This window comes from Lontra canadensis, unplaced genomic scaffold, assembly GCF_010015895.1.
Source record: "Lontra canadensis isolate GAN:19392208 unplaced genomic scaffold, GSC_riverotter_1.0 scaffold2, whole genome shotgun sequence".
In the NCBI taxonomy this organism is placed as follows: Eukaryota; Metazoa; Chordata; class Mammalia; order Carnivora; family Mustelidae; genus Lontra; species Lontra canadensis.
Window position 1 is genome coordinate 25181989 of NW_022630996.1, and position 14968 is coordinate 25196956.

A 14968-nucleotide genomic window follows, 5' to 3' on the forward strand; every position below is an offset into this window, starting at 1 on the left:
TCACCTGACAAAATATTAAGAATAAATGCATGCTTAATTTAATAGTAACTTATCTAGCGCCTGCTGTGGGTTTAACAATCTGTTAAATACTGAGAATGCTAAGATAAATAAAACACATTACACGGTCTGTCCTCAAAGACCTTGCATTTATTTGTGTAATAAGAGAACACTGAACAAGAATTATTCAGAGTATCATATTCAGCCAAAGTAAATAACTGATTTAAAGTATTAAAAGGAAACAAGATCTGATAAAACTTGAATTTTGAAAAACTTTATTAAATACACAGTGAGCTAAGTTGTCTTTGCATTGGGTGGTACTATGAAACCCCAGAATAGTGCTCTGCTACACAACCGTCAATGGCAGAAATGGGCAAGGTAGGGATGTGTATAACTTAACCCCATATCACTGTTAACTGACCCAGGAAAACCCTTGAGCTTGTATGAGTTATAACAATAATGCAGAAAAGATTAAATCAGTAGGTACATACTTCATCAAATTTGTTCAGGTTGTTGGAAAGGAGACTAACAAGTTGTCCAATACTTATTTTATCCAGAACACGGCTTGACAGCTTTAAAGTCTAAAGGGAAAATGGGAAGTTAGGTGATCATGACAAAGAGAAGACACAGATATGAATAGGTTGCCTCAAGGTAACCTAGTACACACATATGATAAATTGAATGAGTTAATTTATAATATATACATAAACTTACATAAATGAGTATATATTAATAGGGTGGTTAAGAGAAAGTCCACATACCTGGTTATGAAAATCTGGATTTTATTGAGGAGGTAGAATTTAAGATGGGTGTGGAATAATGACTAGCATTTAGGTAAGCACAGATGAAGAAGGAATCAAAGCAGTTAATTTCAAAACACTATTAGAACAGATGACAGGGAAAATTCTATAGAGCTGTATTACACATGATTCAGTAGCAGACTGTCTGTCTCAGGTGATTCTGAGTTCTCCAGAGGGCTTCCCAGGGAGCTATGTGCACAGTAAGCACCTCAGTAAATATTTGTTCATTTAATTATCTCTATCTTCTAGTCACAGGTAAATTCACAGGTAAAGATAATTTAGTTTGTATTTAGATTCATTATATTCTTGTATTTCTTAATTTTTAATTGAGGTATAGTTGACATACAATCTGATCTTAGTTTCAGGCATACAACATAGTGATTTGACATTTATATAATATATTTAGGTTCATTATTTAAAATATAATTTGAATGTATCATAGCTGCAGACTTTAGAACAAAGCAAAACAGCATTGTGGGACAAAATCTGGGATACTATTAGAGCTAGTAGCTGCCTGCCATGTGGATGGAGCTGGTCAGATATGGAACCAGTTAACTTCAGGCTCACTTTAGGGATCCAACCACAGCCACATGAAGATACAACTGCATTTTCTGGTGATGATGCCAAGGCAGGCCAATAAGTGTGCCCAGAGGGGTAAATAAACCAGGTAATAACACAGAAAGAAGGACAGATAAATAGCTTCAAACCTTTCGTGAATGTGTTCTGGATCTGAAAGCACATATATTGCTGTATTTGTGCTCAATGTTATATATGGACTTATTTACAAACTAACCTGCTCCTTCTTTGATCTCTCCTCCCCCTTAGCCAAGAGTACTTTATACCTCTCTCCTCCTATATAACACAATTTGCCTTGCTATATTATTCCAGTACTTTTCCACTCTAATATTTGGAAAATCCTCTACATCAAGGACTATGATTTACCCATTTCAGAAATTTTGAAGTTTTTGCACAATTCTCTATACTTTTTAGGTCTTAGTTTCTTAAAACATTTTATGCATAAAACAGGGATAATTGTTCCTACCATAGAGAGTTTTGGAGGAGATAAACGAAATAATACACCTAGTTCACTTAGAAGCTTGTCATGTACGTCATTAGCTATCACTTATTATGATGATAATAAGCAGTTTTTGTAAATATTTTTTAGACTGAATTGAATTTCTTTTAATATTCATGTGTGCAATTCTACCTCCCAAGTAATACCTAATAATTTATTCGCTTGCCTAAAATTTCTGGATCAAAATAAAATTTTTGTTGATTTATTACATATGTTTTCCTGGTACTTGTGAACTGAGGTGATTGTAGCTGAGGTGATCTGATTAAACTGTGGACTCCATTTTTTTCTTCTGCCTCCATAAAAGGCTGTTTTGAACAATAAAGTATGACTATCAAGGTTTTACAGTATACCTGACCTTGCATTTATATTATGGAAGTGTTATGGGTTATTTGCCAGGTAATTTCAGATCCATGTCCCTTATAAGCCAAGTATATAAAGTTTTCACATTGGGGGGAAGAAAAAGAAAAGAAGGGTAAAGCAATATCCAAATGATTCAACCAAAAGAGCTTTCTATAATGACTTGGTAGAGCCAAGCAGTGACATATAGTCTAGAAAACACATGTCACTGAAATGACCTTAAATTGTTTTTGTAAGATGGGTAGGCCTAATCTGCATTCACCTAAATCAAGCTTCAGCAACTTGGCCTTCTGACTGGAAAATGCATACAGAAAAGCAGAAAAGGGTCTTAGGGTTGCCATGCATGGGTTGTTGCAAAAATTTTTAATTTGCAGGACTCACAGAATGACAAAAATCTAACTCAAAATAAAATAGTGGATGAGGGGGCGCCTGGGTGGCTCAGTGGGTTAAGCCACTGCCTTCGGCTCAGGTCATGATCTCAAGGTCCTGGGATCGAGTCCCGCATCGGGCTCTCTGCTCAGCGGGGAGCCTGCTTCCCTCTCTCTCTCTCTCTCTGCCTGCCTCTCTGTCTACTTGTGATCTCTCTCTGTCAAATCAATAAATAAAATACTTAAAAAAAAATAGTGGATGAGTATCACAACTAATTAAGGTAGATACTGTTAGGGCTTGAATTATCACTAACAATTATATATTATACTCATTATCGAACGTAATGATACATGGCATTTTATCACAAGATAATATTTTGTCAATGACTTTAATGCAGACAGTAAGTATTATTTTAATGGGGAGCCAAAAATTCCAAAAAATGATGACATGACTAGTTTTTAAAAATGAAATCTATAATACAGGCAGTTTATAGAAGATGATCAATAATTATTAGCTGAAATGTACTGAATTAATTACCAAGTAGAAACATTAATTATTGCTGCCATTTACTTAACAAGCATACAAAACTGACTTGTGTTTATCCCATATGTATATCAACATGATGTTTAAGACATTTAAAACACGGAGACTGTGCAAGAAAGCATTACCTTCTTATAAATCAAGCTAAACATAGCTATCCTCATCTGCATTCCAATACGATGAAGGCCAAAAATGGCTGGGTGCAGGAGCAGTGTCCTCATGACAAAGAGAAGGCATAAGCCTATGGCTAGGTAAATCGCGATAGAGCGTTCCTCCTTGTTATCTGGATCGTAGGAAGCTATGATTCTTCCCAGTAAGAGAGGCTGGACCGATTTGGTGACTTCCTGAAAAGAGGAAAAACAAAGAAATTAGATTTCATTTCCCTTTCATCAAATGGCCCCACAATTTCAACACAAGGATTCTCATTTTTAGAGGAGGATTTAAAACGGGCCTACACAGAGGGCCACACCATATTTAAAACACTTGACATTACTTTCAACATCTTAGAGCTTTGAAATAAGATTAGATTTTTGATTCTAGCAAAAGTCATTTGGAGATGAGTTTATGTATAGGGTATTTTGACTGAAAAGTGAATAGTGACCATAGAGCAAAGCTGTGGTTTCTGGAATGGTGTGTTCATTACTAATGACCTACATAATAACAATCTACATAGCACTACTGTAGCTACATAGCAGGGTTTATGAAATAGTTTCAGTTGATTATCATGACATACATGAAATATTTTGGCAGTTGAGCTGTACACAGAGTTTTTAGAATTAGAAATTTACAGCTGTACCTAAGTGTTCTTCCTCTTGAGTAATTTGAACTACACTCCCTGCCACTGTCTAGCCAGTATATTTTTCCCATAAGCTGCCATCTTTTTCACAACAGACCTACTTGGTGAGTGGTTATTCAGCTGCAGTTTTTAACAAAATAAGTAAAATGTGTCTTAATCTGATTCAGGCATCTATTTTACATATGTCAGTACTGAATTAGTTTCATCTTGCCTCCACCAAAAGATGACATACTCTCTTTGAACAGTAATGGCTATTCCACAAAGACATCAGTAGTACTACTTTGGGAGGGTTCATATTCATAGAAAAAAAATGTAGTTTATTTTTGGTAGAGAAAAATGTCAATATAATAGGATCATCTGCAAATAGCAAACCAATATAAATCTTACCACAACATGGAACTGTCAACATTCAAGGACAAAGTCAGCACTCCAACCCTCCCCTCAACAGTATTTTCCCTAATCTGTTTGAAGCAGCATGTTCTCTAATATTTACAATGGAACCACTTACAGATAACATCTGATTTTTTTTTTAAAGAAGGAAAACGATGGTAACAAGCTTGGTCTCTGAAACAGAGTCCTTTAAAGAAACCATCCCTATAAATGACTAGGAATAACAAAGTCCTCTATTCTTGATATGTGAGAGTTTTGTATACTTCATGGTTTGGACTATTCTGGGACTGAAGAAATTTCCCAATTTGCCACCAAATAGAATAGAGGAAGCCGACTGAGCTTCGAATGTCATAAGGACTAACATAAATTTATTTGAAAATTTGATTACGTTTCATTATATTGCTTATTACATGTTTATTGTTTTTATTATTACATGTTTATTACATATTTTATGACACAAATCAAGATGCAATTCACTTAATGTTTCACTTAGATAACAGAAGCCTAAATATCTATTTTTAAGCTAGCGCAACAGTGAAATTCAGAGTCATGAAACCCAAGTTCCTATCTACATTACCTACACTATCTATGTCACCTTAGTCTCTTCCTTTCTCTGGACATTTTCCCCACTGACAAACCAAGTGGGGGCAAGGTGATCTTGAAGGTCCCCTCCGGTGCTAATATCTCTGTTTATATGATTTGAATCTGAGGAGTCACCTGACAGAGGCTAGAGATTCCTTTGGCAATTTTCCTGGTCCATATTCTGCCACCGCCATAGGCAGCATCTACTTAGGGGGATGCAGGTCAGAACAGTGTAAGTTCAGAAGACTATTTGGGTAGAGAGGGTCAAGTTAGATACACAAGTGATTGCATTCCCACTGGGAATAATCGTGAGTCTCAATTCAGATCAGCCTCCCAGAGAAAATTTAAGAACTGAAAAGACCTGCTGGGAGCCATATCTGGTCTTCCATAAGGATCCTCCATACCAAAGCTCAAATCACTATAGATGAGTCTAAATTCTTTCATCATTTCTGTTCTACCTACATACCTTGGACAGGGCCAGATGCTAGAAAAAAGGAAGTCTGCCTGATATTCAGATCATGAAAGAAAATTCAGGTGAAAAGAGAAACTTTGTTCAGGCTTGCAATTACAAGACTACTTTAAAAACTACATTTCTAAGTCCAAAGCACAGTTGTTTCTTCTGATAAAGGTACACAATTAGTTGAAGAACTTCTAAAGTTACATGATTTTCTATGGTGTGTGGTCAGCAAAATCATCACCATCATCATCATCATCTCAACTTGTTTTAAATATATTTTATGTCTTTATCTCAGGAATACTAGACATTATTTGAGAAATATTAAGAAGTTAAGATTTCTCAATATTGAGAAATTAATAGAGTACCAATAGACTGTAGAAGAATCTATGATTATCTCAAGAAACAACCATAAAGAAATCTGATAAAACTTCAATCAAAACTGGCACTGATACATTATAAATATTCTTGAATATAAAAGTGTTACATTAACATAAGAAAGAAATTCTCCCTCAAGACAACAATCAGCACATAATTAGTTAATACTAATTAAGTAATAAAACTCTAGAAGCATTACCTTTAGGTTTAGGCGAACACAAACAATAGGAATACTGGTTATCAGAACAATTTAACATTTTTCCAGAACTTTTAGCTGATACAACTCAAGAGAAATGATCGATGTATGATTATCATAAAGAAGTGAAAATTAGAGTGCCTGGGTGGCTCAGTTGGTTGAGCAACTGCTTTTGGCTCAGGTCATGATCCCTGAGTACCAGGTTCGAGTCCCGCATCAGGCTCCCAGCTCCATGAGGAGTCTGTTCTCCCTCTGACCTTCTCCCGTCTCATGTTCTCTCTCACTCTCTCTCTCTCTCTCTCAAATAAATAAATAAAATCTTTTAAAAAAGTGAAAATTATTATTATCAGCATAGAATATGATTATCCATACAACAAATTTATGTGAATAAAGAGTATATGGGGGCACCTGGGTGGCTCAGTGGGTTAAGCCACTGCCTTCGGCTCAGGTCATGATCTCAGGGTCCTGGGATTGAATCCCACATCGGGCTCTCTGCTCAGCAGGGGGCCTGCTTCCCTCTCTCTCTCTCTCTCTCTCTCTGCCTGCCTCTCTGTCTACTTGTGATCTCTCTCTGTCAAATCAATAAATAAAATCTTAAAAAAAAAAGAGTATAATGGGTAGAAGTTTAAAAAAATAATTATACTAAGAAAATAAATTCCTTTATACCAAGCATAATATTAAATAAGGATCTCATTACTATAACAATTGATATGAGACATTATAAATACCAAATATATATATATGCGTATATATATGTATATATATATCTTAAATGTATTTTCTAAACATTCCTAAGACATAAAGTCTTAAATAAAAATCTGAAGAACTTAAAAATTATCTATAAAGAAAAACTGAACACTATGAAAATTCCATTCTCATCCAAATTATTTTGTAAGACTAACACAATCTTCACCAGAATTTCAAGCAGATTCTTTGGAACTGAAATTTCAGCACCAAACTAGCAGGGACTGTTTGTTTTAGTTTCTACAACAATCCCAACATTATGCACAACACCTACCACAAAATATCCACTCAGTGAGTATTTGTTGAATCAATGGAAAAAGGATTCTAAATTCCATTTGAAAAAATGAGAAACTAATCAAAAACATTTGAGGAATAAGAAAAATGTGAGAGGGTTTACACTACTGCATACAAAGTCATATTATACAACTGTTATAATACGTGGCATGACAAAGAAACAGGTTTATCTGTGAACAGGTCCAAGTACATGTAATAATTTTATGTAGGATATGGCATTTTAATTCAGTGGAGAAGGTCTAGATTATGCAATAAATGATGAAGAAACTGGACACTCATTTTTTAAATTAGATTTCTATCTCAAACATACACCAAAATAAATCCCAAATGGATTAGATATTTACATGTACAAACATAAATATTTGGGTAGGAAGGACTTTTAAAAACATCTGATGACAAAAGCAGTGAACAAAGGAAAAAGTTTATAGATTTGGGAGCAAATTTTTAAAAATCAAAACTTCTAACTGTTAAGATAAAAGGGAAAAACTCACTAGAAACAAATGGTAGGCTTGGGAAATTATTTTCTCATATGTCAAAAAGAAAAAGACAAGTACTAAAATAGACAAAAAATACAAAAAGTCAGTTGCATGTACAAAAAGAAATACAAATGCTTGATATATAAAAACTGTTTAAACTCACTGGAAACCAAAAATAATGCAAGTAAAAATAATAACATACTCTTTCTCACCGAGCAATTTAGAAATATTTTTTAAATGATAATACCTATTATTGGCGAGGACTGAATTTGCACACTTTAGTAGCAAGAAAGTAAATTAGTATACCTCTTGATTTGCAATTTGAAAATCTGCAAATCTGCTAAAATTGGGTTTTAAATGAATGTGCATTGAAGGACTGTTTTTGTTTTGTTTTTTAAAGATTTTATTTTATTTATTTATTTGACAGAGAGAGATCACAAGTAGGCAGAGAGGCAGGCAGGCAGAGAGAGGAAGAAGCAGGCTCCCTACTGAGCAGAGAGCCCGATGTGGGGCTTGATCCCAGGACCATAAGATCATGACCTGAGCCGAAGGCAGAGGCTTAACCCACTGAGCCACCCAGGCGGCCTCTGAAGGACTACTTTTAATTATGAAAAATTAGAGGCAATATAAATATTTAACAATGGGGAACTGATAAATTATGGCATAGCCACATGAGTCATTAAACATTAAGGTGACTAGGTAGAAAAGCAGCTAATGACAGGAAATACGTTAAGAAGAGAAACAGATTTATAACATATTATATAAAGTAATGATCGCCCTCCCTTTATTAAGTATATATTCCCATGGGAAAAAAAAACTGGATAGACATAAATCTATCAATAATTATCTAATTGCTTTCATAATCATAAAAAATACTTAAAAGAATAATAAAATTTTGGAAATAAAATTACATATAACTTACTGATAATTAATAAATGGTAAAAAGAAAACATGCACAGAAAAACATTTCTAAAAGAAAGCAAACACACATGCAGGTATACACCTAGAACTTTTCATTAGATACAAAGAGTACTGGCTTATATACCAAAGCAAAGCTTTCAGATTCTGCTTTTGACATGATAAACAAGAGTGTCAAGTTTTTGTTTATCTTGATATACTAGAGTCTGATGGTAATTTTTGGCTTTATACTAAGCACTAAAGGAAGAATTTGCCCGTATTTGGCATAGAAAATAACACCTATTCCCTGCCTCAATTGTTTGTAGTTTTTATAAAATTGTTTGTATACCATACCAAGACTAGAATCTCAAAAAATACTGAGATTCTGTCTACCTCTAAATCGTGTTTTTAGATTCAATGCTTAACACAAAATGTTTTGCTTTTGCTATTTTCCTTTTAGGCTTTATTGATTTGTTAACTTTTCAGCAACGTCCTCACTGGAAATCTAAGCTATATTCTTCATATTTTATAGGAAAAAGTTTTTGGATTTGTTGAATAGCAGGAATAATAGGTTTAATCCAGAAAATGCAATAATGGAAGATGCATTAAAATATTACTTTTAATTTCTGAAATAAAGCTTAGAAAATAGCTATCATTTTTAAACATTAGCAAAACATATTTCTGTGCCCTATAAAAATCATACGTGTACTTTAAGATTGCTTGCAGCATTTAGAGGGAAATGCAAATGACGTGAGTATTCATGCAGGTAGGTAGATATTCTACTTAAAGATATAGTAATAGCTATCATTTACAAAGCACTTGCTATGTACGGCAATCTCTTCAAGCTTGAAAACCTTGCCCAGTGTCACACAGCTACCAAGTGGTAAAGCTAGGCTTCGAACCAACCATTTGACTCCAAAGCCTTCCTCTTATTCATAACCATAAACTGAAATGAAAAAGTTATAACATGAACTGTTTCTCTCTCAACTGACCATTAGTGCAAGGATTATGATTAGTTCAACATCCACTCAGCAAATCATGTTATAAGTTTAGATCACTGTGATTTAAGATAAATGCCACTTCTCTAGAACCCATAGCATGGACACATAATTTAAAAGGTTGAAGAGATCACAGAAGTTATACACTTTACTACAGCCCTTTTCGCCATATAGTCAAGGAAACTGAGATCCAGCAAGTTCTTGACTTGTCCCAAGACCGTAAAACAAACTTGTGGCAACAAGGCACGAGCACACCCAAGAGGAGTTAAGAAAAAAAAAAAAAAAAAATCCCTCTTTTGAAAAAAAATACATACTTGAGTGCATCCCATATATTTTATTTTATTTCAGCATATCTTATTTATTAGTCACTACTGGATAGTGGTTAACTATAAGAGCTAAAAATGCAGCATACTCCCACCAGGAAAGGGAGGCCTGGATGCCCTCATAATCAGTGTAAGTTTTAAAAAAATATGATCACAAACAATTCCTAATTTACAATTCAATTTTGTTCCAAAATTCTACATGAGTGAACAGGAGATGCACTTTGTCTTAGATAACGGTATTCTACTGGACATGGTACTGGATTCCCAGTTTAGCCTTCAAGGTGGGGTGCTGTGGTGCCACAGTTGGTTAAGACCCCAACTCTTGGTTTCAGCTCAGGTCCTGATCTCAGTTATCTTGAGATTGAGCCCCATGTCAGGCTCCATGCTCATTATAGAGTCTGCCTGAGATTCTCTCTCCCTCTCCCTCCAGCCCTCACTCCTGTTCTCTCTCTTTCCCTCCCTCTCAATAAATATATATATCTTTAATACGTATATTAAAGTTTGAGAAGCATTGCTCTTGTCACTAAGAGTTAATATTCATTTTTATATGTTTTTAAATTTTTCCATATTATCATTAAGAAAAAAATCAAACTAACCCTAAAAAGTTCTCTCAAAGTGGGCTACCCAATGCCTCCCTTAGATTCTAGCAAAAGTGAGATACATTCAGTGATAATGGTGCTTGTCTACCTGAATCAGAATCACCAGGGGACCTTGACAAGGATACTAGTATCCCAGGGCCCAAACGAATTAAATCACATTATCTAGGGTGGCACTGCTGTATACTTTAAAGAGTGACATAAAAATTCCTTATATTTCAAAGAAATCCAAACCCCAAGAACTTCAAACTCTTCTTATCACAGGAACTGAGGGAAGGTGTACATTGTCTTCATTCAGGTAGAGAGCACAAGAAAGTGTGTTTTAGAGATGGGGTTCTAGTAGGGAGTAGAAATAGGATATAGGGCCAGTTTAAGGAATACAGCAAGCAAATCACTGCTGGGATTAGAGAGGGAGCTACAGATGGGGAGAGGTAGCATGGGAAGGAAGGTGAGAAAAGGGTCCTACCTGGTAGGCATCTGCAAGAAGGAGATTTGCTAGAGATAGCTGTCCTTAGGTAAACAATCATGTGAAAGGGACATAACATAAGTCAAAGCCTAAACCAGGGTCTGTATGCAGAATTCCCCAAACACTCTCCTTTCCTTATCAGTAGGCTTGTATTCAAATCCCCATTCAATGTCTTTGTCAAACCATAACGGACAAAGATCTTCTGCAATACAGACCGCGGGACTTGAGAACTCTAGTCACATTAGTACTAGGACTTCTCCTTTACGTCCTTAACCTTCTTGGGTTTTAATGAGTAAAAAGAGTTTGACCCAAGCTGCCCTGACACGCATCTCACCTTGATAATGGAAATATGCCCAGAGCTGCCTAGGACCTGAGAAAGGATAACCATCTTCTCTCAGTAATCTGCTTACAGAACTCTCTGCACTTGGCTTGCCTCTCAAGATCCTTAATTGACTCTCATGCTCAGCTTTTCAACAGCCAGTCTCCTAGTTTCTCTTCTATGCTATGAGTCTGAAATGTGAAAGATAATGTTTTATTTGGCTGCTGAGTCAGATGGAGGGAAAAAACAAGCACAGAGCTAACTAATGAAGAGAGGCCATAGCTAATATGATTTAAAATTATATCAACTCTTACAGAGAGACAAGCTCCTTTATGATGGCATTTCTTTTTTGTTTTTTAACCTTTCACAGTCGAGAGCAGATTTCATAGTACTTTTTCTATCAGTCCTGAAACCAACCAAATGCTCCTTATATCACAACTGCCCTTATTCAGAGGGACTAAGGATGTATAGGACATTTTGAAAGCACGTCCACCTTTTACCAAGAGTGGCGTTACAGCAATTTCAAGAATCTTCAGTCCTTTCATGGACTTTAAACAATTACCAAGCTGATATACACAGAGGAAAAAAAAGGAATGGTCAAAGAGAATATCATCAATACTAAAGCATTGGTGTAAGTTGTTTAAAAAGACAGAGGTCTTATAAGAACAGTTACATTTTCTCCCCTTTTCTTCTGGAAGTAAACTATGGCCTTTCAAACATGCAGATGGTTCCAGACCTACAACCCAGGGCTCAGGGTAGCTGGAGAATGCCTCATCCCTCAACACCACCCACGGGAAAAGCTTTCAGATTCCTTTTGCTGGGATATGTTGAAGACTTGAGAAGTTTAAGAATGAGTCCTTCTCCACACCCACTCCATTCTCCCTTAATTTTGTTTATAAGTTTGACCCTAGCACTACTGGTCCTTAGGTGGATTTCACATAGTTCCTTCTGGAGCATAAGCAAGGGGGAAGATTCTCTTTAGTCCCCATCCTGCTTCCTACTGTGAACTTTCTGCAGATTTGCCCCCGAGATGACCCTGGAAGAATCCTCAATCTTTCAGCTTCTGTTAACCTAGGTCTCCTGAGAAGATGCAAAGAAAACTCAGCAGACCAAAGACTGGTTACCAGAGACACCATTCTGTTGAGTAACTAAATATAATCATTACAAATATAATGATATCACAATTATAATCTGTTATTGCAGAAGGTTCATATACTTTGGAGCTATAGAGACCTATCACTCAAATTTACCATATGTGTGACTCTGGGAAGTTTCATAATTTCTGAGTTTCAATTTTCTTCTCTGTATATTAGGATAATAATAATATCTGTTCCATGGAGTTACTAGAAGAATTAAATAAAACAATCTGCATAAAGGACTTAATGCTGAACTTGGAATAGATTAGGTAAAATAAACATTAAACTCAATAAATATTAAACTGTATTCATCGTGGTTTTGTACACATGACAAAAAAATTGATAAATATGCTCATGTATTAACTTTCATATTTAGTGAGTGTTTTTGTTTGCATGAATCTTTGATGCTGCTGGATAAATTATTTCAGAAGCCAGGGCATAAAAGGTGCTTGATCATGAGGCCTCTCTTCCTGCTTCTACTTGGTAGTGCTTATGTTAATCAGTGGAAGCAGCTCGTGACGGAGCATGACTGAGGAGAACTGTCAGTCTCACCATTATCTCAGTCATGACATAACAATTGTTGGAAGTGTTATTCATGCCAATCCAACAATAATCAGAGTGAATTGTATTGCTATACACTGACTCAAATGTATACAGTATAATCATTAAAACAACAATAAAAGATTTTTTAAATTAAGTCAAGTAGAGCCAGATGCTATGGATAAAACTATTTCCCAAAGTTCTGAGTGCTCTCACAGAGAAAAATCACCTAAGACATCTTAAAAGGTAATTAGTTCTTGAGCTACCTTACTCATATTTACAAAAAAATGTTTTTACCACCAAACTGTTGCAGGTTTCTACAGGAATAGAGTGGAAGAAAGATAGATAGACAGATAGGTATGTAGGTAGGTAGGTACGTAGATGTGGGTGGATGGATGGATGGATGGATGACAGATAATTTCAAAAGCCAGAAGAATGTTTCCAGGTGATTGTCAGGAGCATTACAGAACATTCTGGATCTAAATATGATCATCTTTGTTGAGATAAATTTTTAAATACATTTTTCCTTTTTATGTACAAAACTACAAATTCTTAAAAACATACAACTTGAATGACATCTTTTTGGGAGACTTGATGGCACTTCTAATTCTCCAATGCATGAAGACCAATATGAATATATGTGAATCCAGATGGTACTTTTACCAAAGCAAATATTATACACAGCCTTTACTTAAAGCCTAAACAAATTTCAACACATCATTGCCTTTTATAGGTTATAACCAAGGATATGAAATGATGCTCTAGTGATATAAAAAATAATAAATCCAAGTCAAATTTAACAGCAGCTGGGAAATATCTCAGACTGTATATAAACACCAGAAATCTTGGGACTTTCAGGCACAGAACTCTCTTCTCACTGATGGAGACATAGAAGACTGAGAAAATATATTGCAACCACACCTCACTGCCAAATTTTAAATTCTTGCTATTTTTCCTTGAAACTCAGTATGCAGATATGATTTCAAAATATTACAGATATTCATATAGATAATTGGCTAAACTTGACTTCATTCTTCTCTTGATGTTATATCTTGAAATTCTACTGTCAAATACAGAAGAATAAAAGCACCAGCAATTTGATATTCTAGTAAGATAACATGATTTGGGATCATAACAGAAAATAAACCTCTTCAAAAAAATCTATCTTACTGAAACCATTATTTGTTTATTTATTTATTTACCCACTTTAAAGTAGATTGCCACCTGCATTCCAGGGCACCTTAGGGCATTTTTACTTGTCTCTACTAGAGTTTTAGTGGTTTCTTTGTATTTGGAGTTGAATTAGTCCTTTTAGCTAAACACGAGATTACCCTCGTCATAAAAATGAATGTAAGTCCTTTAGATTAATAAAATCATAATAATGAATACACTTATTATCCATAATAAATTTATAAATGAGATCCTTACCCCTAAATATAATATGATTCCATAGAACATAAATCTCCAGAAAAAGCATCGCCGAAGGGCATTAATGAGTTTGGGGTTTTTCTTTGATGCCAGCTCTCTGTCCCATTCTCTGCAAAAGAATGAAAAACAGGACCAGTAAGTTGTATGTACAAATATTTGAGTTGTTCTATTTCCCTTAACATAGTTTTAGTCTCAGAAAGACATCCAAAGAGATTAACCCAAGTGATTGGAGAGACAAAAACACCTTGTGGAGACCTTCTAACACCAACAGTCAGGTATCTTGCAGAATTTGATGCTTCTCCATATATCAATTTTCAGGGAGTTGACTCCATAACAAGGTCAGATTTTATGTATTAAAGAAAGATTCTTGCTTAAGAGCAATGCAATAGGTGGACAAAGTACACCTCTTACAAATATACATTACTGTGCTTGGGACAAAGTGAAAAATAAGCAAAAATTTAACTTTTTCCCCCTTCACCCTTTGATCTTTACTTGCTTAAAACGTTAGTAGATTTTATAAAATTTAAAAGTCAAACAAACAAACAAACCCCAAAACCTCAACGTAAAAAGTCAGGTAGATTTTTCTTTTACTTAACATTAGAAAAACTTGTCTAAATGGCTGTTATTAAATGTAAGGGTATAAAACAAATACTGTCAAACTTCATTTTCAACTATTAAAGTCATTTAATAGAGTAAAATTCTCTAGAAAATTAGAACAGAATCACATTCTATATTTTCTGGTAGGAAAAGACACCATATAGTCTGAAAGAATTGTAGTATCAAATAAGTTTTCCTTTAAAAACTGAAAGTTTGGGGC

General features: G+C 35.0%; 1 protein-coding gene across 2 annotated transcripts in view; it reads right to left on the bottom strand.

Moving 5' to 3' along the window:
- CFTR (CF transmembrane conductance regulator) overlaps window positions 1-14968 on the bottom strand; it is a 162929-nt gene that overhangs the window by 117446 nt on the left and 30515 nt on the right. For both annotated transcript variants that reach the window (XM_032870720.1, XM_032870712.1), the window contains exons 3-5: window positions 14152-14260; window positions 3267-3482; window positions 489-578 (exon numbers count right to left, since the gene is read on the bottom strand). In XM_032870720.1, coding sequence (XP_032726611.1) covers window positions 489-578; window positions 3267-3482; window positions 14152-14260 — 415 coding nt within the window. The remainder of the gene's footprint in view (window positions 1-488; window positions 579-3266; window positions 3483-14151; window positions 14261-14968) is intronic.